Source organism: Aedes aegypti, chromosome 1, assembly GCF_002204515.2.
Source record: "Aedes aegypti strain LVP_AGWG chromosome 1, AaegL5.0 Primary Assembly, whole genome shotgun sequence".
In the NCBI taxonomy this organism is placed as follows: domain Eukaryota; kingdom Metazoa; phylum Arthropoda; class Insecta; order Diptera; family Culicidae; genus Aedes; species Aedes aegypti.
The window spans coordinates 137,359,249-137,383,413 of record NC_035107.1 but is presented as its reverse complement, the minus strand read 5'-3'; the positions used below and the strand labels follow the sequence as shown (position 1 = coordinate 137,383,413).

At 39.4% G+C, this 24,165-nt stretch overlaps 1 protein-coding gene across 1 annotated transcript; it reads right to left on the bottom strand.

Moving 5' to 3' along the window:
* Positions 1-402: 402 nt before the first annotated feature.
* Positions 403-19,594, bottom strand: LOC5564056 (cystathionine gamma-lyase). Its single transcript, XM_001648344.2, has 5 exons — positions 19,231-19,594; positions 14,995-15,145; positions 1,298-1,672; positions 1,053-1,233; positions 403-947 (listed from the first exon to the last, which is right to left on the bottom strand). The coding sequence occupies exons 1-5, from the start codon at positions 19,263-19,265 to the stop codon at positions 478-480; spliced, it is 1,212 nt and encodes a 403-aa protein (XP_001648394.2). The 5' UTR covers positions 19,266-19,594; the 3' UTR covers positions 403-477.
* Between the last annotated feature and the right edge of the window lie 4,571 nt (positions 19,595-24,165).

Sequence of the window (24,165 nt, the reverse complement as noted above, 5' to 3'; positions counted from 1 at the left end):
TTACAAATATCAAAATAAAATTTTAATGTATTATTCTTTGCAGTTATCTACAACTACAGCTCTCCTGATTTGTTCTTATTGTGTATCAATTCTATTTTGTTTGGAGGGGTGACCCCCTCGAAAAGGTGATATTGGGTAAATTTTCTTGCGTTTCCTATTCAATGGAAAACAAATGATTTTCAGTGATCTGTCCAGCATTTACAAGTACATTACCCATGAATGTATTCTCATATTTAGCAGAACATTTCAAGTCATTTTTCAAAAGCTGTTTTAAAATAAATCAGAATTTACGCATTTTTGGTACAATGTCACCCCCAAAGACGGTATCTATTAATTGATAATTGATGATACTCTAATATGAAGCGTTCTTATGTAATTTATAGAAAAAATAAAAGACAAAGGTTAAAACTTTTTAAACCCAGCAGGTTTTTGAACAATTTCGTTATATTTTAAAATCAACATCAATTTTTCCAACACTTATGCCTTTTCAAGAGCTTGTTTCAGATCCACGATTAAATCGTCTGCGTCTTCCAGCCCGACTGAAATTCTAATTAAATTGTCTGTGATGCCCAAAAGTGCCCGGTGCTCTGGCGGCACGGAGGCATGTGTCATGACTGACGGCACTTCGGCGAGACTCTCGTATCCGCCGAGACTTTCCGCCAACGTGAACACCTCCAATGACTGCAGGAACTTCGTAGATTCCTCCATGCCCCCCTTGATGTAGAAAGACATAATGCCACTGTGGCCGTAGGTTTGTTTCTTGGCCAGTTCGTGCTGAGGGTGAGACGGCAAACCGGGGTGCAAGACGCGTTCCACTTTCGGGTGCTTTTCCAGGAACTTTGCAATGGCCAGGGAGTTAGACTTGTGCCGTTCCATGCGAAGGGCTAGCGTCTTCAGGCTTCGGTTTACCAGATAGCAATCGAATGGGGATGGGACGATACCGGCAGCTGTAGGGGATAGATAATGCATGAAACGCGATACTCTTGTGTCCTTACAAATGCAATCATTAACCACAATGTGTGAAAGAAGAAGTGTTGTTAGAAGTAACTTACCATTCTGAAGAAATTTGAGCTGCTCATATAGGGCATCATCATTCATGATAGCAGCTCCCATAATGACATCGGAATGACCGTTCATGTACTTGGTCAAAGAGTACATAACAATATCGGCACCCAAATCCAGTGGCCTCTGCAGATATGCAGACAAGAATGTGTTATCTACCACAACCACAACCTGAAAAAAAAGATTACAGTGGTAAGAATTGTGGAAATGAGGTGAATGAGACCAGCTAGCATACTCCTGGGAATTTATGCGCCACTTCGCTGACCGCTTCGATATCGATCACTTTCAGCAGGGGATTGGTTGGGGTTTCTATCCAGAAAAGCTTCGTGTTTGGCTTCACCGCGGCCTCAACCTTGGCCAGATCCGTGCAGTCAACGAAATCAACTTCGATGTTCATTTTCATGGCCACCTTCCGCAGAAGTCGATTGGTGCCACCGTACAGATCGTCTCCGGCTACGATGTGATCTCCAGCGCTGAGCATCGTGATCACGGTAGTCGTTACTCCCAAACCCGAAGAGAACGTCAGCCCATATTTGCCATTATCGAGGGAAGCAAGGCATCTCTCCAGCACATCACGCGTTGGATTACCACTGCGACCGTATTCGTATCCCTGGAAGTATTATGTGAAGGGTAAAAAGCTGCAATGCAAGATAAGTCAGGGGACAAGATAGACCAGTGTCATTTTGAAGAGCATTGTATTTCTATTTGTTGGTAACCTGTATAATTTAATGTAGCTGCGTATTAGCTGTATTATTTTCACGTTTATTACTTGTAAAAATTCATAATGTAAATTCATGGGTTTAGAATAGGGATTCGTGTGCTCGATCGTCACCGGAGCACGTGCAATGTAAATTCGATAAATTTCTCAGGCGATACATTACATACATATTCGATTTTCCCTACAAAATATTCAATTTCGAAGGATCAGATCTGAGTTTATTTTTATTGATTACTTCTTCCTTTTTTGGCATTACGATAGAGCCTGCTTCTCAGCTAATCTTATGAGCCCTTTCTCAGTAATTAACTGAGTGTTTCCTTTGCTAAAGTTAACATTTTATTTTGCATTCGTATATCGCGTGTGGCAATTACAATGATACTCTATGCCCATGGAAGTCAAGGAAATTTCCATTACGAAAAACTCCTGGACCGACCGAGAATCGAACCCAGACACCTTCCTATTGAGAGGGTATGGAGCAGAGTAAAACGCGTCCAGCCAGTTTGAGTGACTAACAACTTATAACGATTTATTCCACGGTGTACTATATTTAAGAAGGTGATATATTCCGAAAACTGACAGCTACTTGACGACATCATTCATATCCACCTCGAACAAATTTTCAAAAAAAATTGATCTAGTGGTCCGGATGGTATATGGTACGATAGGAGTGACGTCACATGTTTTCAACCAAACTTGATGTTTACATCAGTGAAGAGCCTGCCTTGTTAATTTTTTATGCCGTGGATTTATTCATGTAGAAAATCAAGGCTTACTTAGTATCTAATATAGCTTTCAAGTTCTTCAGGTTGCTAAGCATCGGCATCGCTTCACTCCTCCTCAACGTCGAAGAACTTCAAACCAATTAGGGTCCGGAATCGATCGAGTTTGACCCGCGCCAGTGGTTTCGTCAAAATGTCCGCGATCATCGATTCTGTTGGACAATAGCGAACTTCCATGACGCCGGTTGACATCAATTCCTTCACGAAGTTGAATCGAGTATCGATATGCTTTGTTCGTCGGCTTCCTCCTGTGGACGTTAGCATGGCGATGCAACTTTGATTGTCTTCGTTCATCACCACGGGTTTAACGACATCTTCCCCGACATCGTACATCAGCTTCATCAACCAGAGAAGTTCCTGACTAGCCTCCGAGAGGGCTACGTACTCCGCTTCCGTTGAAGACAAGCTGACGCATTGTTGCTTCCTTGCGGCCCAGCTGATGGATCCGTTTCCGAGCTTGAATACGTACCCAGAGTTGGATTTTCGGTCAACCTTGTCACCGGCCCAGTCGGCATCGACGAAACCTTCTAGACCACCAGCTCCGCCGAGCTGCAGCTTCAGATCAGCCGTCGATGTAAGGTACCGCAGGGTTCTCTTTGCTTCGACCCAATCGGCTTCAGAAGGCTTGCTTACCTTGCGCCCCAGGATGGACGCCGCAATCGCAATATCGGGCCTGGTGCACACCGCAACGTACAGTAAAGCGCCAACAAGGCTACGGTAGCGCTCACCGTTTGGCATAGTTTCCTCCTCCTTTTGCTGCACGTTCGGATACCCAGGGTCCATGGGTATTTTTGATGACTTCGCTTCGACCATGTTGAACCTCTCGGCAATCTTACGGATGTAAGCCGATTGATTCAAAAAGGAAATCACCAGAACTTGTTCTCTCCACTTGAATGCCCAGGTAGTTGGTAACATCTCCTAGATTCGTGAGCTTGAAATTTTTCGATAGGTAGCGGTAGACCCGCTCGTATTCATCGTTGTCCTGAGTTGCCACGAGCATATCGTTGACATACAATAAAACCATCGACCTTCCGGATGTAGAGACAGGGATCTGCCTCGGATTGCTTGTATCCTAGCTGCTCCAGTTTGTCCGATATCATTTGGTTCCAGATACGCCCCGCTTGTTTCAGCCCGTAGAGGCTGCGTTTCAGCAGACACGCCTCCTCCTGGGAGCCAGTTTGGTAGCCCTTGGGTTGCTTCATATATATGGTCTCCGTGAGGTCCCCGTGTAAATATGCAGACTTGACATCGATGTGCTTGACTTGCAGGGATCGACGAGTAGCCACTGATAGTAGGGTGCGAAGGGTAGTGTATTTCGCCACAGGTGCAAACACCTCGTCATAGTCCACACCAAATTTCTGACTATAGCCCTGTGCTACAAGCCGTGCCTTGTAGCGGATTACCTGACCGGATTCATCGAGCTTCTTTTTGTAGATCCATTTACATCCTATTGCTTTTCTATTTGCAGGCATCTTCGAGATTTCCCATGTCGAATTCTCCTGAAGGCCTTTTGGTGCGTCATCACAAAATGGCTTCTTCCAAAATCATTAATGTATTGTTATGATAGTATTGGTATTTGCAGCATCGATGAAATATAACTGCTTATCACCTGATTTAATGGATAATTTATACGAAGAAAAATGCTTCAGGTGGTATTTCAATATATAAACAACACTTTCAGATACAGCATTATCAATTTAGCGACAATATACATGAGATTTTTATTCTCGAAAAAAATCTCCGATTTTATGCCGCATTTCATTGCCTCACACAACTACACTTGTAAATAGAAGGTGCTTACCTTTTCCATTGTAATTCTGCAGCAAACATTTGTATTTTGGATTTTATATTGCGTTCACTACACTTCCACTAAACAAATCTTTCATTCACTTTCCTTAAAGGAACACATTTCAAACGGGAATCAAATATTTATAAAGTTTTATCAACCGCAACACTCAAAACTATTATGGCGGTTGTTTTCACTTGCTGCAAATCGACGCCGCCACCGCACACTGAGGCATGCCTGTGTTTATAGTCTAAAATGTCCAACTTTTTTCCTGTTGTATTAATTTTCAGTACGGAATGGTTGGGCAAAGCATAGAAACTTGAAACTCATACGTTGTTTGTTTTTCGATTCTTTCAAATTACGAAAACCATCTCTACGAAGCATAAAATCATACCAAGAGTTTATCAATTTGGACCACCCAAAATAATTGAAAAGCTCCACAGTGCGATGCGTCGGGATGCGTCGGGACGCGTCTATCGTGTGTGCACAATCATCGCGATCGTTGAGCGCAGTGATGTCAGAGTTGCTATCTGTAAAATCATAGCATTTAATGTGAATTGATCACAAAAATCATTGAAATTTTATTAAATCAGTGATCTTTTTTTTTTTTTTTTTTAAACTTTATTTGAGTGTATTTTAACGCACGAGGGCTAGTTCTACACTTAAATCAGTGATCTTGTGATGGAAAACTATTTGCAAAATGATAAGTTTTTATAATATGCAGCAAATGTTCCGAAAACAAGCATATAACAATTGCTAGAAAAATCTGTCACCAATCACCTGGCAACACCGTCATCCCTTGCAAACATAAACCGTACCGATGCATAACAAAAATATGCGATAAATTCAATTAAAAACAGAGAAAATCCGTTGCCCTTCATTAAATTGTAATGTTTTCTTTAGATATGTACGATTGAAGAGTTGATTTTGATTTCCAATACTCGTCAATCTACTAAATTTACCATGTGTTTACATAAAAATATGCTAAACACAAATGTTATATTTTTTGTTTGTTTGTTTTGAAAATATACATGGAAAGGCGACACTACTACTATTACATCAATGATGATTCTAATGATTCTTTGAGTTACACGCCGCTTCACCTGAAGGGATGCAAATTCATCGTCCATGGCTTTCTTCCATTTGTGGCGCTCTTGGCCTCGCATTGCTTCTTCATACGTACGTGGTTCATCTTGCTGGGAAGAAGCCAACCGGGTAGCTTCACTGTACCGCACTGGTGGAACACCAATGTTGGAACGGTTGGATCGCCGCACATCATGAACCTCTTCTTCGGCTTCGACTTCGATCGCAGTGTCGTAATCGTCCTCTCCGCAAAACGTTGATTCATCGAAACCTTCGAAATCAGTATCTTCGGATGATTCGCTTTCGGCCCGTGGATGCTCCTCCTCAACCTCAACGATAGGATGATTGACTTCTTCAGACTTCTTGGCCACTGACTTGAATGGATAAAACACGACACCTTCATCAGTACTTTCATTTTTGCAAACATCTTCCGCTGGAATGAACCTGGCATCACGAGACACGACGAGCTTGTTCGACGCTAGATCCAGGAAACGATATCCCTTATGTTGCTGCGAGTAACCAACGAACGTCATTTTCATCGATTTTGGGTCCAGCTTGGAACGCTTCTCATTCGGAGTCCACACATAGGCTTGCGACCCGAACAACCGCAGATGACTAACGTCAGGCTTCTCTGATGTCCACAATTCGAACGGAGTCTTTGAAACAGCACTTGACGGTAGAAGATTCTGGAGGTGGCACGCTGTGTTGATAGCTTCAGCCCAATACTTTTTCGGCATCTTGGCATCAAGCAACAGGCACCTTCCCATCTCGACTAATGACCGGTTCTTCCTTTCCGATACTCCGTTCTGCTGCGGCGTATGGCTGGTGCTGAACTGCTGTCGAATGCCCTCTTGACGACAAAACTCAGCCAGTTCTCGATTTTGAAATTCACCACCCTGGTCCGATCGAATTATTTTCGGCGGTCTGCCGAACGTGGTCTTCATCTCTCGCACGTACTGCTTGATGTATTCGGTCGCTTCTGATTTCCGTCGCATAAAATACACAAAAGAATACCGTGTGAAGTCGTCCGTGATTGCCATGAAATATCGACACCCACCTGGAGTTGGTGTGTTCATCGGTCCGCACAGATCTGTGTGCACCAAATCCAGAGGTTGCTTCGTCTTCTTCTTGGACTTCTTCGGGAAAGGTAATCTGGAAAACTTACCCTCCAAACAGCATTCACAGATGGCCTTGACTCCACAGTTCACAATTTTGATACCAGTTGCCAGATTCTTTTTCTCCAGGTCACCGACTGCTTCAGGATCTCTGTGGCCGAACATCCTATGCCACGCGTGTTGGCAATTCTCCGAATGACTTGCGCTCCGTGCCACTTGTGCATTGTGAACTATTTGAAGATTGTACAATCCGGCAGAGACATTGCCAACTGCTACTACCTTCTCGTCCTTTGTAATGCGACATCCTACGTCATCGAAAACGACGGTTGCTCCTCTTTGCGTAGCGGATCTAACAGAGAATAGATTTGCTTCAAGATCAGGAACGAATAGCGTGTTGTTGAGAGTCATGGTATTGACAGACCCGTCCTGTCCAGCGCACTGAATACGACACACGCCCTTGCCAGCAGATTTCGTCTTGATCCCGTTCGCCAGCACGACGTCATCGGTGATGGTCTCGTCCAACGATTCGAAAAAGTTCTTGCTAGCAGCCATGTGCGAGGTAGCTCCAGAATCAACCACCCATGAATCTGATCTACCACCTACCTTTGTCATGAAAGCGTACTCGTCAGGACTGCTTCGAACCACCTTGGCTTTGTTGCTTCTCCCATTGTGCTTCAGTTCATTTTTCTTCGGTTCTGCTTCCCGGCTCTGCGCCAGCGAACAACAATCCTTCTGCTTGTGTCCAACCTTCTGGCAATGGTGGCAAATTATTGGTTTCCTCGTACCTGCCTTCAACACCGATTGCTCTGTTCCCGAACAGCTTCGCTTGGCCGCTTCGTCGATTAACTTTGTCTTTACAAGATCAAACGTTAGATCGGCGTCCGAACGACTTTCCAGAGCCGTGGTTAATGGGTTGAAGGAATTCGGCATGCTTCTGAGGACCATCGCAACTTGCAAATTTGCGTCTAGTACCTGACCCGCCACCGAAAGCTTCTCGAACAAATCTTGCATTTCCGTGATGTGCTTCTCGATGTTCTCGTCATCAGTATACCGCATATCGCACAGTTTCTTGAGGATGGAAACCTTCGACGTCAGCGTTGTGCGCTCGAAATTTCTCCTCAGGCTCTCCCAGGCTTCCTTCGACGTGGTTGTGTCCTGGATCAGCTTCCGTTGGCTATCGTCAACCAGAAGACCAATTGTGGCTCTGGCCTTCTGATCACCTTTCTTCCATGCTGCTACCACTGCTGCGTTCGTTTCCAATTCTCCTGGACAGGTTCCGGTTACGTACTCCCAGAGATCTTCTCGAACCAGTAGTAGCTCGACCTTGAATTTCCAGCTGGAGTAGTTGCTTCCGTTCAATCGGTTTACGCCCAATTTTTCCAGCGACGTCATCCTTAGCCTCGAAAAAATGGCGAAAAACTCCCGAACGCGACTAACTTACGCACAACGAAGAAAATTTTTTTTTTTACTTTGTTTGGCTGGTTGCTATAGAGACCCATAACCTATTGAGAGGGTATGGAGCAGAGTAAAACGCGTCCAGCCAGTTTGAGTGACTAACAACTTATAACGATTTATTCATGTAGAAAATCAAGGCTTACTTAGTATCTAATATAGCTTTCAAGTTCTTCAGGTTGCTAAGCATCGGCATCGCTTCACTTCCTTCAGCATGGCTTTGCTTTGTAGCCGCGAACTCTAACCACTCGCCTAAGGAAGGCCCCAACTAATATGGTCTAATTTGAATACAATTTTCACGACTCTTCAGATATAACACTGCGGAACACGTTTTTGTCTCAAGCACCAAAATATCGCTATTTACTAAATTAAGGGTTGCTGAATCAATTGGCCATAGAATCAAAACATCATGTGTATAACCATGATTACCAACAAAGTTCATAATACTTTCGATGCTAAAAAAATGTGTTTTGATCGTTTCGAAAAGTATTGTATTTTGCCATATAAGAGGAACGAAGAATTTTGTATGGAGACTGCAAGCATGTTGGAAAAAAATAATTCAATCTAAATTTAATTGCATAATTTCATCCAAATAATATCTGAAATAAAAGTTGAAGTCATATTTTGTATGCTAGATGGAATAAATCACAAAAAAAGTTTGATAAATCACACTTGACATCTTGTGTAAACATCAATGAAAACAGTGTTTCCTACAACTTTGGCGACCTGTTGCTAAGAATTGTGACGTGCTGGAACATTTCTGACATGATGCCTTTCTCAGCATCCCTAAATCTACTAGAGACACATAATTTTATCCTTGAGACACGTAAAATTGACATTTTTGTTACGCTGTGTAATTTGAATTTTAAACACTCAGTGATAAAAGTTATGTCGAATTCGTTTTTGAACCTAGGTTGGAACTGGCGCAACCCGTTCTCAATCACAGTTTCAACACCAACCCGATTCAGGTTCGACCGAACTATAGTTTGCTTAACGTTAATGGCATGGTGTACCATTGGTACCTCACGTATCTGAAGGAGAGATTTTAGCGTTCAGTATCATAAGCGCATATCTGCAGATATCGATTGCTCTTCGTCGATATTCTCTTTTGCAAATTACTTGGCCGGGCGACTGTTTTTGACTGCTATTTTAATTTTAGTAGAAAGTAGTCATCGCCCTCCATCATGCACTACCGTGAAATTGTCCGAAAATCTGTTAAGTTTTGTGTAATAAGAAAAGAAAAATCGATCACTGTAGATACGCCTGTATGATACTCAACGCGAGAAATAGACCCCTCTGTGCGGTCCTTAGCCTCCAGCGCAGCAACTCCTAGTCCTATCTCCTTGCGGTACTGGCCGGGGTACGAGCAACCTTAGGGAAGATCGGGTAACCAACCCTGAAGGGAATTTTGGTCGTATGCTGACATGGAAGGATGGGTTTGTTTCTTAAAAACTGGAGCGTCTGTACTCCATGTAAGGAGCAGCCCACAACAGCGTCTGTTTCCCATGTGTGGGGCGGCTGATCATCGTCCGAGTGCCAGAGAAGGACTTTAAGTTAAACTGTGCACTATGGCCCTCCGAACATTTAGGGGGAATGGTCCTCCGGAAATCTAGGGGGTTGGTGTCAGGCCCTGCAAGCCAGCCGTAAAAAAATCGAGCAGCGAATTATCAACGAGAGAATACGAGTGTGCCACCCCTGCTTATTATAAAAACTACAATATATATTTTCTCTTTGAGCTTAACAATATGTTCCTTTATAGTTCACTATACAATGATCAAAATATGATAAAAATTGCTCTATTTTTCACGTATTTACATCGACTTTTGCAAAGACAATCAAATTTGAGTGGATTTTTATAAGATTTCGTTGTTTCTAAATAGCTTGGTAAAAGGTAAATTATTAACAGATTTTTCTAACGTACTGTACATCGTGAAACTATTCAAATGTGTAAGTTATTGTGGCATTTGAACGTAAAAAGTATTTAGTTTTACATTCGAAATTCAGTTTGGTTGAAATGTATACTTATTGGGGCAAGTGTACCACCTATTTGGTAAACAAAAATTGTTGAAGTGAAATTTATAAAAATGTAAACATCATCAACAAAATCATAATAATAAACTAAAAATAGACACCGGTAGTGGTTTCTGAAGTATAGTAGGGGAATAACTGACATGTTTGCCCCCCAAAGTGATTTTATCTCAAAATATTCAATAATAACATGGTTTTCGGCTTATTAAGTACCGTTTTACATATCTACATCAATCTTTTACCGTTATTTAGTGCTGATCTAGTGTAATATTATAAATATTCGCCGTAATATAAGGGCTCTACTTATATTGTATTGAATGGAGACAAAAATAACCATTTTAGTTTTTCGAATGAGTACTAGAGAGTTACGCATGTTTTGAACCTTGTTATAAAGCACCTCCTTATTACGGTAAACTTAAAATTATTTTATAAATTATCGATTAGCGTCTGCTTTTTAAGTAATATTAATAGGAAATAAAGAAAATTTCATTACAAGTAGAATCACCTGGAGATCACCACAGCAAACAGAATCGCAAATCGACCACGTTTTGATTGATTGACGGCGCTTCTTCGACATTAGCGACGTCAGGACCTATCGTGACGCTAACATCGACTCCGACCACTACCTGGTAATGGTAAAGCTGCTCCCAAAAATCTCCATCGTTAACAACATACGATACCGATGCCCCCCTCGGTATGATCTTAAGCGACTGAAGCAGCCGAATGTCGCCACAGCACACGCACAGTATCTCGAACAAACGTTGCCGGAAAAGGATTCGCTCTCCGAAACCCCTCTCGAGAACTGCTGGAATACAATAAAAGCAGCAATCAACGTCGCAGGCGAGAATATTGTTTGGTACGTTGAACGGAGTCGACGTAACGATTGGTTCGACGAGGAGTATAGAATGATTCTGAAGGAACAGAACGCAGCGCGGGCAGTAATGCTGCAGCAAGGTACTCGTCAGAACGTAGAGCGTTATAGACAGAAGCGAAAGCATCAGACCCGTCTGTTCCAGGGAGAAAAAGCGCCGCCTGGAGGAGACGGAATTTGAAGAAATGGAGCTGTTGCACTGCACCCAAGAAATGCGAAAGTTCTATCAAAAACTCAACGCATCCCGCAGAGGCTTCGTGCCGCGAGCCGAAATATGCAGGGATAAAGATGGGAACATTTTGTCGGACGGACGCGAGGTGATCGGAAGGTGGAAGCAGTAGTACGACGAACACTTGAATGGCGCTGATAGCACAGACAAGGAAGTTCAAGGCAGCGGGAGAAATAACTACCGTAAACTCCCGCTAATTTGAACGGTACCTCATGCAAACCACCGGGGTCCATTTTTAATTTGAACATCTAGTCACCCTAGAAACGTGTTTCTGGTTACCTCTTTCACTGTTTTGTTTTGATGTGCAAATTAGCGGGGTACAGATTAAAAAGTGTTCAGATTAAATGTGGTCAAACCAACGGGGGTACCCGGTACTCGGAATGTTGGACAATAGCAACCTACCAGCTACCACTTTGAGGGAAGTTAAGGATGCCGTTCAACAGCTCAAGAATAACAAGGCAGCTGGGAAAGATGGTATCGGAGCGAAACTCATAGAGATGGGCCCGGAGAAATTGGTTGCTTGTCTGCATTGGCTGATAGTCAGAATCTGGGAGACTGAACAGCTACCGGAGGAGTGGAAGGAAGGGGTTATATGCCATATCTACGAAAAGGGCGACAATCTATAATGTGAGAACTATCGAGCGATCACTATCTAAATGCCGCCTACGTATTATCCCAGATCATCTCCCGTCGTCTATCATCAATAGCAAATGAGTTCGTGGGAAGATATCAAGCCAGTTTCGTGAACGGCCGTTCGACAACAGACCAGATATTTACAGTACGGCAAATCCTCCAAACATGCCGGGAATATCAGGTCCCTATGCATCATCTGTTCATTGATTTTAAAGCGGCATACGACAGTATTGACCGCATAGAGCTATGGAGAATCATGGACGAGAACAGCTATCCCTGGGATGACACAAGACTGATTAGAGCGACAATGGACACTCCAGTTCGTTCGAGTCCCGCCGGGGGCTAAGACAAGGTGATGGACTTTCGTGTCTGTTGTTCAACATTGCGCTTGAGGGTGTCATGCGGAGAGCCGGGTTTGACATTCGAGGTACGATTTACACAAGATCCAGTCAATTGCTGATGACATGGATATAATTGGAAGAACATTTGAAATGGTGGCAGAAATGTACACCCGCCTGAAACGCGAAGCAACAAGAGTCGGACTGGTAGTAAATGCGTCGAAAACGTCCATTTTTGGCACCACAAGATTTTGGCAATAAAATGGATTCGTTTTTGGCAACGTTTTTAATACCATTAAAATTTGTAAATTGTTGTAAATATTATTGTGACTGTTGCTTTAGTCATTTGAATAGCAATACACCGACTACATTCTAGAGTTCCATTTTCGCCAATATACCCGCAAATCCCAGCAAGTACTAAGAGATCTCGTACGCGCCTATCTACTTCGGGATGGTCATTGATCATGCATTCGCAATGTTCCATGAGGTCAATAATCTCCATCAGTATCTCAACTAGAAAACGACCTCTTTTTTTAGGTATTCGTACTGAATGACCAGCCCACAATAGTCTGCAGGAGGTGTTACACTTAATAAAACCACTTTTCTTCAGCTTTGTGAATAATTTGTTTGAACAAAGCAACAGCACACAAGAGCAACAAAAAGTCTATGACTCACACAGAGTTTCAATCATAAAATTCGTCTCACCTCTTGAGCTCACTGTTCTTATTATTTTAAAATTACATACATTGCATATGTTGAAAAAACACCGCAGTAATAAAAACAAATAAAGTAAACTATCGTGTATCATAACTTTTAAGGAATTTCATAAAATGAATTCCGTTATTGTAGTGTATTGTATTTCAATGTGCCGTTTAATGCCGCGAGCATGATAAATGCGCACTCAGTCCAAAAAACACTTTAATAATATCATTGAATTGTTTAAATGTTTTGTCTCTAGTATTAGTGTGCTTATTGATCTTTCTGCGGCAACTACTTAGAGGTTCGTTCCATATTTGCTATAGATTAAGTAAGACGTTAGGTTTGTTAAGAGGCGATCCAACATGCTATACAATATTTTTAATATAGGATATGGGGCTCATAAAATAATCATTTGGTTCCTTAGAAGCTGGGTCTATGAGTTTTCTAACTAACCCTGGAGATACCTATTTGAATTTTGAAAATGTGGTTTCCTAAGGAAATCAGTAAATGCTAGTGATAGCCTAAGAATAGTGCATTTTTGAAAATTCTTTTCGAAGACTTGAGAATTTTCAACAATATTGAGGCGAAACCCTAAGCGAGATCTTGAGAATTCAAATCGAATCTTTTGGTATCATATCAAGATGCTTCAGAGTCCTAGCGTGGAATATACCTTACGGGCACCCGAAGCCTCCTATCAGGCTCTTGGGGTTTTATAGCAGGATCCTGTAATGCAGTGATGCATTTTAAACTGAAGACAAGCCAAAAGTGAGCTGAACGCGTTTCTATTTTACACGGGAACGCGCGTGCAAGATTCTGCACCTGCTCATGAACTCCAAAATGCACAATGAAATGAAAAACTCGAAAAAAAATACATCAGAACATATTAAATTAATATCCTTACAAATATATGGAACCTTAAATATGTTTTAACATCTGTGGAAAACTTCCGCATTGAAACATGTGTCGTGTATCTGCCATGAAGACAGATTTCATGTAACGTTCAATGTTCAGCACGGGTTCAAATTTTTGAACTGCTCAATGTTTAAGCCGACTTGATCCCTCGTTCAAAAATTTGAACTGGAACGCAAACTGAACACGTTCAAATGCAACACTGCTGTAATGTACTTGTTTATGTTTGCGCTTTTGACTGCTGTCAATCATTCGTTATAAAATGCTTTAGTCAATAAAAAAAATCTAAACTCACCGAAGTTTGTAAAATTTTACGCTAGAGCCAAATTAAAAAAAAACTCATGTAAATTGTAATACTCATAACCTTTGTTTTGTAAGTACATCTTTGTAAGACTACGGTAATAAATATATTTTTTTGTGTTCTCATACAGTTTCAAAAAAAAAAGTCCAGTTCTTGAATAAAGGTCACTTATGCGATTGTTGATTTCAGATGACCCACACATACAAATAGTGTACATAAAGCTTTTTAAAAACAATAGGGGCTTTTTAGCGATAAAAACTATGTAGAACGTTTGTCACAAATAACATTACGGGGTTATGGATTCATATCATAGTTCAGCTTCTAAGAGAACCGATCTGAATTCCCGATGCCTAATGGTTCAATAAGGACTACATTCTAATGATGTTTTCACAATTAAAAGTTGAAGAATAATATTAAAAAATGGTTCCGATTTTGGCACGGTTCCGTTTTTGGCAACTGAAAATTTCGACTTTGTTGCCAAAAACGGAATCCCATTGTATTAGATAAAAATGTGAATTTATCAATGGTCAACACATTTTGCTCCTGGGTTTTATAAATATAATTTAAGAATAAGTTCTGGAAAATATTCGTCAAAACTCAAACATCAAACTTCATGACTTTCCCGGTCGGTCCAGGATATTTTCGTAATAGAAATTTCCTTGACTTCCCTGGGTAAACAGTGAATTTGAATTGAATTACTTTTTATTGAAAGGCCGTAGGCAGGTTCATCTCCAAGGAAGGGTAAACAGTACTTGCCACACGATATACGAATGCGAAAATGGCAACTTTGGCAAAGATATCTCTTAGTTAATAACTGTGGAAGTGCTAATAAGAACAGTAAGCTGAGAAGCAGGCTCTTTACCAGTGAGGACGTAATGCCAAAAAGAATAAGAAGAAAAAGATGAAATGTTATAGGAAACATTTCCTTAGGTGACCGATCTTGTCCATCATTACCCTATTAGAACTCCACTCTATCGCTTCATTATCTTACCGCATGTTGAGCCGGTCCAAATTGTTTGAACGTTGTGCTCATACTGATCGGTGGCACAACGGCTCGGCTCTTCCACTGTTCCGCATCTTGGCCCACGTGTATCGCCTTGGTAGCAAAACCCTTCGGCTGCGCACGGAAACCGTCCTCGGCTCTGTAGAAGAAAAGAGAAATACAATCACGCATAGCAAGATTAGAATGATTTGATAATAGAAGATTTAAAGGCTTTCTGAAAGACTCAATTACTTATCACCATAGAGAGATAACAGTTCCCGCTGATTTGCCAAAATTGTACACGCGCGATGACAAAGAAGACACCACCAGTAAATATCGTTATCAGCCTGGGAGGAACACAACGATGAGGGCACCAACCGGGATGAAAAGGCATCAATATGCGGTCATTCTATCGACACGACCTGCTTATTGTTGTTCTGAATTTGTGAGATAACTGAGTTATCAAAATGCACTCTAGAAAGTCACTCTTATAAACTGTTTTGGTGTTTTCTCCCAGTTTGAATAACATGTGTAAATAGAGTAAAATGGGGCAAAAATTCGAGTGAGGCAGAAGTTTCTTTTGAAGATTTCTTGCTTAATTCAAAACAAATGTTATATATACAGTATTGGACAAAACAACTTTTTCGATTGTCCGTACAAAATGACAAACTCTGATAAACTATATCTCAATTATTTATGGACCGATTTGAATGAAATTTTCACAGAATATCAGACATAACTTGAATTTTTACATATATTTTTGAGTGATTTTTCCAATCACAAGTTGAAAAGTAGTAACGGTTTGACTAAAGTGAATTTTTTGACGATTTTTTATAATTGACATAACTAAACATATTGAAGGAATGGCTTCATGGTATCTTCAGTAAAGTTGTAGATTTTGACGAGATGAATAAGTTTGCTGAAGACATTTTTTTGTAGGGCTATATCACAATAGTCCTAACAAATGGACGCAGTAATCCCACACCCGACAGAAGAAGTAGGGCTATCAGAGTTTGAGATAGAAAGTTTTGAATTTTTCGTCGAAAATTACTCTTTAGTCAAACCGTTATTACTTATAAGCTCATGATTGGAAAAATTATTCAAAAATATATGTCAAAATTCAAGTTATATCTGATGTCCTGTAAAAGTTCATTCGAATCGATCCATAAATAACTGAGATCTAGCTTACCAAATTCGGTCATTTTGTATGGAAAATCGAAAAAGTTGCAAATGTTTTGTCCAATACTGTATATCATGGTGGTTTGGATGCTGCAGATGTAAACATTGTAATTTTTGGTCGAACTGCTATTGCATAGAACACATCAAAAATAAATTTTCATTCGTTTTTGGCCCATAGTGGGAGAAAGTTTGACTCAGCGTGGCAAAAGTTCCAGCCATATACTATCTTGTGAAAACAATACCAAAAATCTCGTAGTTTTGCCAAAACCTGATATTTTTAATTCTGTTTTGAGCATATTATTAATCAAAATTTAGTGTGTATTTTTTTCCATTAATTTATGGCTAAAAGAAGGAGGTCCTGTCATAAAAGTATCGCTATGTTGTGTTCAATATCAATATGATAAATGTTCACAGTGTGTCTTATCAACTGTCACAGTTTTTTTTTTCTGGAAATATTGCTTATTCCAGTAAGGTCGAACTTTTCCCCATTTTTCTCTATGTCTATATATGTATACATATGGTTTATTTGCGCTGCCCATGACATAATTGCAACTGCTGAGTTATTGATTAATTAACTGATTGATTGACTTGTCTCTAATTGGAGATGCTTCAACGGCGTGGAAAGTAAATGACTCAATTAGTCAGCCAAGAACAAACCATAATAACTGTCTCATCCAACCAGAGCAGAACATAATGACCAGCAATAATAAAAACTTTCTAAAACACCGCTAAGTATTGTACATCTTGTTAAACGCGCTTTCAACATACAGAGAATGTTGAAAAAAAAAAGTATAAATTACTAGAATTAAAATTGGACTTCTGGCGAAACTTTTTGTTGAAATGTCTAACAGAATTCCTGGAAAAACTCCTTGAACTGTGTCATTCAGAACTCCTCAATTTCTAGTCGCACTACAAGAGAACTTTCTGGTGCAGCTTTTAAACAATTATTCTGAAGAAAATCAATGATAAATTGTTGATTGAAAGTTTTGACCCAAGCTCTCTTGTACAAAAAAAAATCAGTGGTATACCAGGAAGGCGATCATTGAGATTCTGAGTTGATACGTCTGTAAATTTCAGGTTTAAATTTTGGGAAATCCATACCGGTGGGGTGATTCACAACTCTTGATAATTTATCTATTCCATTAGCACAAATATCAGAATAAATCGTTTGGTTTGCAACACTTTTTTTAGAGCAATTGAGAGATCTAAACGCAAAGGGATCTAAGTGACATTTTGATTGGTATTCTGAAAAATTCTACTGTTTTATGTGATTTTTCCGTCTAACAGAAAAAAATAACATAATTCGTTGATAATTGGCATGTTTCATAAAAGCCATACCATTTGTATGGGATGAAAAATTTCTGGAAAAACTTTTAACTCCCTTTTTCCTCAAAATCAAATGGTGACAAGCACTCAATTACAAGTGCTCTAAAAGTGGAATATTATTTTGTAGCTCTTATAATAACTAAAACATCGATTATAAAATCGCTTCTTACTAGCCCAAATGCTACGAATACATGACTAAGAATACTTGCAAAAACAAACAATGAAAAATATAGACAATATAAGTAAAGTTTATATCATGTTTTTTTGTTTATTGAAGTTGAAAAGTATTACATGTCATCCCGCTTAACGGTACGCCAATTATTGTAACAATTTTTATGAATTCTTTTTTTTTAGCTTATATATTCATCCATAAGCTTATATCTCATCCTCTGACAGGTCCTCAAACTCAAATCAAAGATTTAAGTTAGGTTAAGTAAATAGAAAGCGTTTTTGTTTTTGTAGTTGCAAATCTGGTAAGAATTGATAGAAATTAACTCTTTTAAGGGGACACGGGAGACCGTGTTATTTTCCCTATCTTTCGTCTCACTCTAACAATTATCATCAAAACTTTGTGGAAGCAAATCTCGAGTTTTAGTAAACCGATGAAGCTGAAAATTTATTGGGTTGTTCACTACATATATAGAATCATAGTGATATATTTTCGCATCGATATATGGAGTGGTTCTTGGGATTTGCTTCTTGAAATGGATAGGGTGATTATGATGACGTCCCGTGCGGCCTTAAAGATATATCGTCTAGCTCAAACCATTCTAGGGGTATTATTTACACATTAGAAAACAGGAATTTTCGACACGTGAAAAACGGATTTTCTTCAAACCCATGCGTCGGAGCTACGATGGGCAAGGTGCGCTGCGTATCACACCAGATCCGTTGTCCAGCGCATTATGACCGACGTTAGGTCGCATAGATTTAGAGAAAAATCGGTTTTCACGTGTCGATGATTCCGGCTTTCAACTGGAGACGCGATATATGGTGGGACCATCATCATCATCATTTTCAATAACGAAAAATGGCTACCGGATTCTCGAGGAGAGGGTCAGGACCCCCTAACCCCCTGTTCCTACATCAATGGTGATTTCTTCCTTCCATTCATACAGTACAATTACATTCATTCATCTAGTTACACTTTTTACTGCTGTGACTTTGGTCGATATCACTGCACATTCCAAACACACGCGACTAACTCCACCTATCAATATTGCGTGACTTGTCATTACTTGGGGAGAACTACAAGCTCGCAATTACGACGGGGTTTTTCTTCAGGTTAGTCCGCGTATGGTGCAAACTTGTCTGGCCATGACATCATCCATGATCTGAACTACTTTTGAAGAACCCTGTCTGGGTTCGCAATCAAACAGACCAAAATAAAATTCGTACAAAATTCTGCTTATCATGTTACTCGCGTTATCATATCACTTTATAACATCATTGTTATGATAAAGCTTTCGCAAATGTTGAAGAACGTGAAACGGGATGTTTATTCAACAACAATTTAGTCACCGGTTTAACCCCTACACGATATACGAGGGCTCATTATCACATCGTTTATCGTTTGTTGTCGTTCTATCTAATGCTGCACGTGAATTTCTACCTAGCTCTAGCAAGTGTGATGCATTAATTAGAGGCAACACACTCCTAAGCGCCCAAGCGAATGTACATTTGTTCATACGAAAGTACTGCGTCACTTTCTTCACTATCACTATAGGACAACTTACTCACCTTTCGACTCCGTTGGTGATCTTTTCGCTAAACATTGTAGATTGTAGATAGCTTTTTTCCTGTTTATAGAATCACTTTGCAGCCAAGGACGTCCTTTTTCAGTACAAATTAAAAACTCCACAGGATGATACACGTGGAATAAATGCCAAAGCGGAAAGTACGTCTACTCCCTGAGCGATTAAAGCGACGACTGCCTCTAGAGCCGAGCCGGTAATCGATACTTATATTTTTTTTCAACCGTTGTTGTTCCATTACAACCCACATTAGATGGTCCGAGATCATTCCGAGAGGAGAGCGAAAACGAATACGAACGAATATACGAAGACTATAATCATTCACTTTCTGTGGCCACCGATTCGACCGGTCTGCGAACTTTTGGATGCGAAATATTGCAAAAATATATAAATACCTACTCTGGGTTTGTTCGCAAGACGGAGAGCGACAGCATGGTGCTTGACATCGGCCATGGTAGAGAGCAGTAAATGCGCAAATATTGATGCGCCGTCGTGGAACACAGTGTCATGAGAAGGGTTGAAGGGAATTTCTTGTGACGGAAAACAAATTTGATGATGTGAATTTGTTATTTGATTTGATATCGTAATAATGCATACCGATGCATTTCCTGACATTTATGCAAAAAACTAATACATCTCAAAGCCAAGCTATGCCCGTACATTAAAAAAATCTATTATATTTTTTTTCAATTTTTCTCCATGTAATGGAAGTTCGACCGAAAATTGCATTTTTCACGTCAACAAAAATAAACCGCTATAACTTTCCCAATTCTCAATCATTTTATATGATATGTGAAGTGAAAGTCCCTCTCTTGAGTAGCACGCGGACCATCAAAACATTTATAACGAATTGAGCTTGAATTCAAAAAACGAAACTTTTGCCTCTCTTTACCTTATTGTAATAAATAATACCATAGTCTGGAGTGAAATTTATCAGTTTTTTTTTTTGATAAATATTCAAAATTTTATTCGGAACTTTAAATTTTGAACGATTTCAGTGGCACCCTAAACGCGTGATTTTTCTCTTAATAAATTAGGCCGGAACAAATTTGAAATTTTACTTTTGTCACACCCCCATCCCCCCCTTCAAATTTTTCAAAAAATAAAAAAAAAATGTTTTATTTTTATTCTTGGTATTCACTATTTTTCGTGTTCTTGCTGGTTTTTATTTCGTCCTTATGATATTACATGAAATAACAGGTGTTTATTGGTTTATAAGTCCTAAATCTGTTTGTTAATGCCAATAGGTTTGGGATTTTTCTTGAACGTTTTTCTTTTAGAATAATGTTTACGCCATTTTTACTGTAACAGTGTAGCCTTAGAGAATAGAATATTTTAGTGATCACATGAATTATCTTTTCTATAAATCATCAAAGAGAATCTTGTCAAATCAATACAGTAATTGAGTAATTGGTTCTTAAAATTGATTTGAATACATGTTTTCAGGGTATTCTTCTTCTTCTGCATATATAATTATTGAAAGCGTAATCATCATCCACAAGCTGCGTATTAAATGTGTTACTATACCTTGTCATCATTGTTGTGTAAACGATATGAATCTATTAATGCCAATAATGCCAATGAACAGTTCGGATTCCACCATGGACATTCGACCACTCATCAACTTTTACGTGTAACAAATTTGATCCGTTCCAACAAATCTGAAGGCTATTCTACTGGTCTTGCTCTTCTAGACATAGAAAAAACATTCAACAGTGTTTGGCATGAAGGCTTGATCGTAAAATTAAAAAAACTTTAATTTTACAACATACATCGTTAGAATAATTCAAATGTCAAATCGTACACTTCAGGTTAATTATCAGAACTCCTAGTCTGAAAGACTTCCTGTAAGAGCTGGTGTTCCTCAAGGCAGCATTTTGGGACCAATATTATACAATATTTTAACATCTGACTTACCTGAGTTACCTCAGGGATGTCAAAAATTCCTGTTTGCGGATGACACAGGCCTCTCCGCCAAAGGACGAAGCTTGCGCATCTGTAGTCGATTGCAAAAAAGTTTGGATATTTTTTCTTCATACTTGCAAAAATGGAAGATTTCTCCTAATGCTTCCAAAACTCAACTAATAATATTCCCACTTAAACCCAAAGCTCTTTATTTGAAACCTTCAAGTAGACATGTTGTCACGATGAGAGGGGTTCCAATAAATTGGTCAGATGAAGTTAAGTGAAATTTTTGTGGGCTTCGTAGCCGTGCGGTTAGTGTCACCGAGGCATTTAGACGCACCGTGCTAAGGAGTGTGGGTTCGATTCCCGACTCAGGCCGAAAAACTTTTCGAGAGGAATGTTTTCGACTGTGCCACTGGGCGTTGCATGCTAGTCCGTTGTCTAGTGTGGTGCTTCCTTCAAAGGGCAAATAGCCCATTGGAAGCATTAACGTATAGTGTCTAAGTTAACCCGTTAACGCCCAAGGTATCTCACAATTGGAATTCAGCTCCGTTTTTGTTATTCATAGTCGTATTCCCATAAATTAAACCTTATTTAACCAAAAAATTTTAGGTCTATGGTGGGAATCCAAAAAAATTCTTGAAAATGTGTCGTCCATATCTAGCTGTTCTATAAGTTTATTTTCGAGATTATTCAAATATATTTTCATGCAGTTCGACCCATTACAATGTAAACAAGTTGGAAAAAACTACTGGTGAGGGGTAATTCATAAATTACGTAACGTACAGAAGATGAAGGAGGGGATTACAATAAAACATGACTACCCATATAAAAATTGGAATCCATACAAAAAGTGTGATACAGAGGAAAATTGAGGAGGATGAATATGGCAAAACTTTGCGTAACGTTATTTATGGACGTACCCTGATAAATAAATTGCAACATAAAGAATGAAAATTTCAGAGGTGAAAGGTACATGCCAGAACTAAATCATTTAGTGACTTCAATTCAATTTTCTGCTCTACCACGTAAGTAAGATACAGACATACATACATTTCCATACATGTACATGTACAATTTTGCACACTAAAACCATTTATATCAAAAACAAAATAAAATCTTACATCAAATGTTTTGATTTAAAAAAAAAACCTACAGGTGTTTCAGAACAGTCTTCAAAAAGATTATATAAAACTTGCCAGCTGATAATGGAAACATAACTATCAAAATATTTTTTCTGGGTCAAGTTATTAGTATACAATGTGACTCGGATCTGACAGTGATCGAAATATATATTTGGCAATATCAGAATTTCGTTATTGCTGATTAAAAGTTAGTCCTTCAGTCTAATGACAGTCAAATATTGGACTCCAACTATTACATGCTTTACAGATGTGAATATTTGAAGCCAACATTATTCGGCTATAACGTTGAAGTTACTGCATCACTGATGCATATAGTCTTATTCACCGATAGAACCGAGTCCACGCGGTCCAAGATTTTTGACACTAGAGCTGGCCAGAATACCTAGGGAGCATACTGAAGCGTGCCCGCTCAAATGTCACAATTCTTGGACCGAGTGAGTTCAGCAAGGAAGGCTCTTTACTGCTACCTCAACGCGTCGCTGGTTCTAAAAAGTAAACAGCCATACAAAACTACGACCAAACAATGGTGAAGGCGTAATCAATTTCTCGAAAACATTCATTTTGGGAATTAGGTAGAATTTTTTGATTAAATTGGCAACAACGCACTGCAGTAGCGCGTAATAAATTACTGCTTGCAAACAATAACTTTCAAGCGTATTTATTACCTGTAATTTTGCGAATAATAATTTTTACTTTTCCACGTTTAAGTCATAAAACTGGTTCTGGACTTGGGTAGGCGGCTATTCAATTTTACTCTCATTTGACAGCCGCCCTTCACCCTTAGAGTTCAGTTCATGGATGGATAAGTCAATTTGTCGTTTTTTCGTTCTTCACTCCCTTCAAAAGATCAAAAGATCTAAATGGTGTCAAGGTTCATCTGAAAATATAAGGAGCATTGCATCCGAAATAAGCGATTGTTGCTCGAATGGATAGTAAATATCCATTGTTTTGATCTAGGCAGACCAATTTCTTATTGGTTGTTTCCTTGCTGTTTCGCACATAAAAGCAATTCCCAGCTAATATGTTTTTTTGCGAAAATATCTCCTTTAGTTGATCATCGTTTTCGAAGATACCAAATTTTTTATCACTGAATTTCAATCATGAGAAAGACTTCCGAACTAAGAAGGTTTTAGGCGAATAGCTTTCTTTGGATTTAATCAGTGGACAGATATATAAGCGAATAAAATGTGTGCCCAGTAGTGCCATTTAGGTGATCTCCGAAGCAATAAGTTTCCAGGCGAATAGTTCTCATTCAGTTCTCCAACTTTGTCAAAAACACTAACTTTGTATCCAATCTCTAGATTGAGATAAAAGCAAATAATATGTTTGTCTACTAGCGCCACCTTGGGAGAATTTTCCAAACTACTACTACTGGGCGAATAGATCCCATTTAGTTGAACACTTTTGTCGAAGATACCAATTTAGAGAGTTCGATTTTTTTCAGTCTCATCGCTGGACTGATATTAAAAAAATAAATTCTTTGCCCACTAGCGCCATCTTGTGAGTGTTATAAGGTTTTATGTGACTAAGAATCATTTAGTTGTTCAACATTGTCGAAGACAACAATTTTGTATCTCATAACAGAACTGAGATGCAAGCAAATACAATATTTGCCCACTAGCGCAATCTAGTGAATGTTTTCCGAACTAATAAGTTTTCGGGCGAATAGATCTTATTCAGTTGAACACATTTGTCGAAGACACCAATGTTGTATCTCATCACTGAACTGAGATATAAACAATCAAAATGTTCGATCGCTAGCGCCATTTTTGAGTGTATTCCGAACTAAAAAGGTTTTAGGCGAATATGTCTCATTTAGTTGATCAACTTTGTCGAAGACATCAATTTTGTATCTAATAACTGGACTGAGA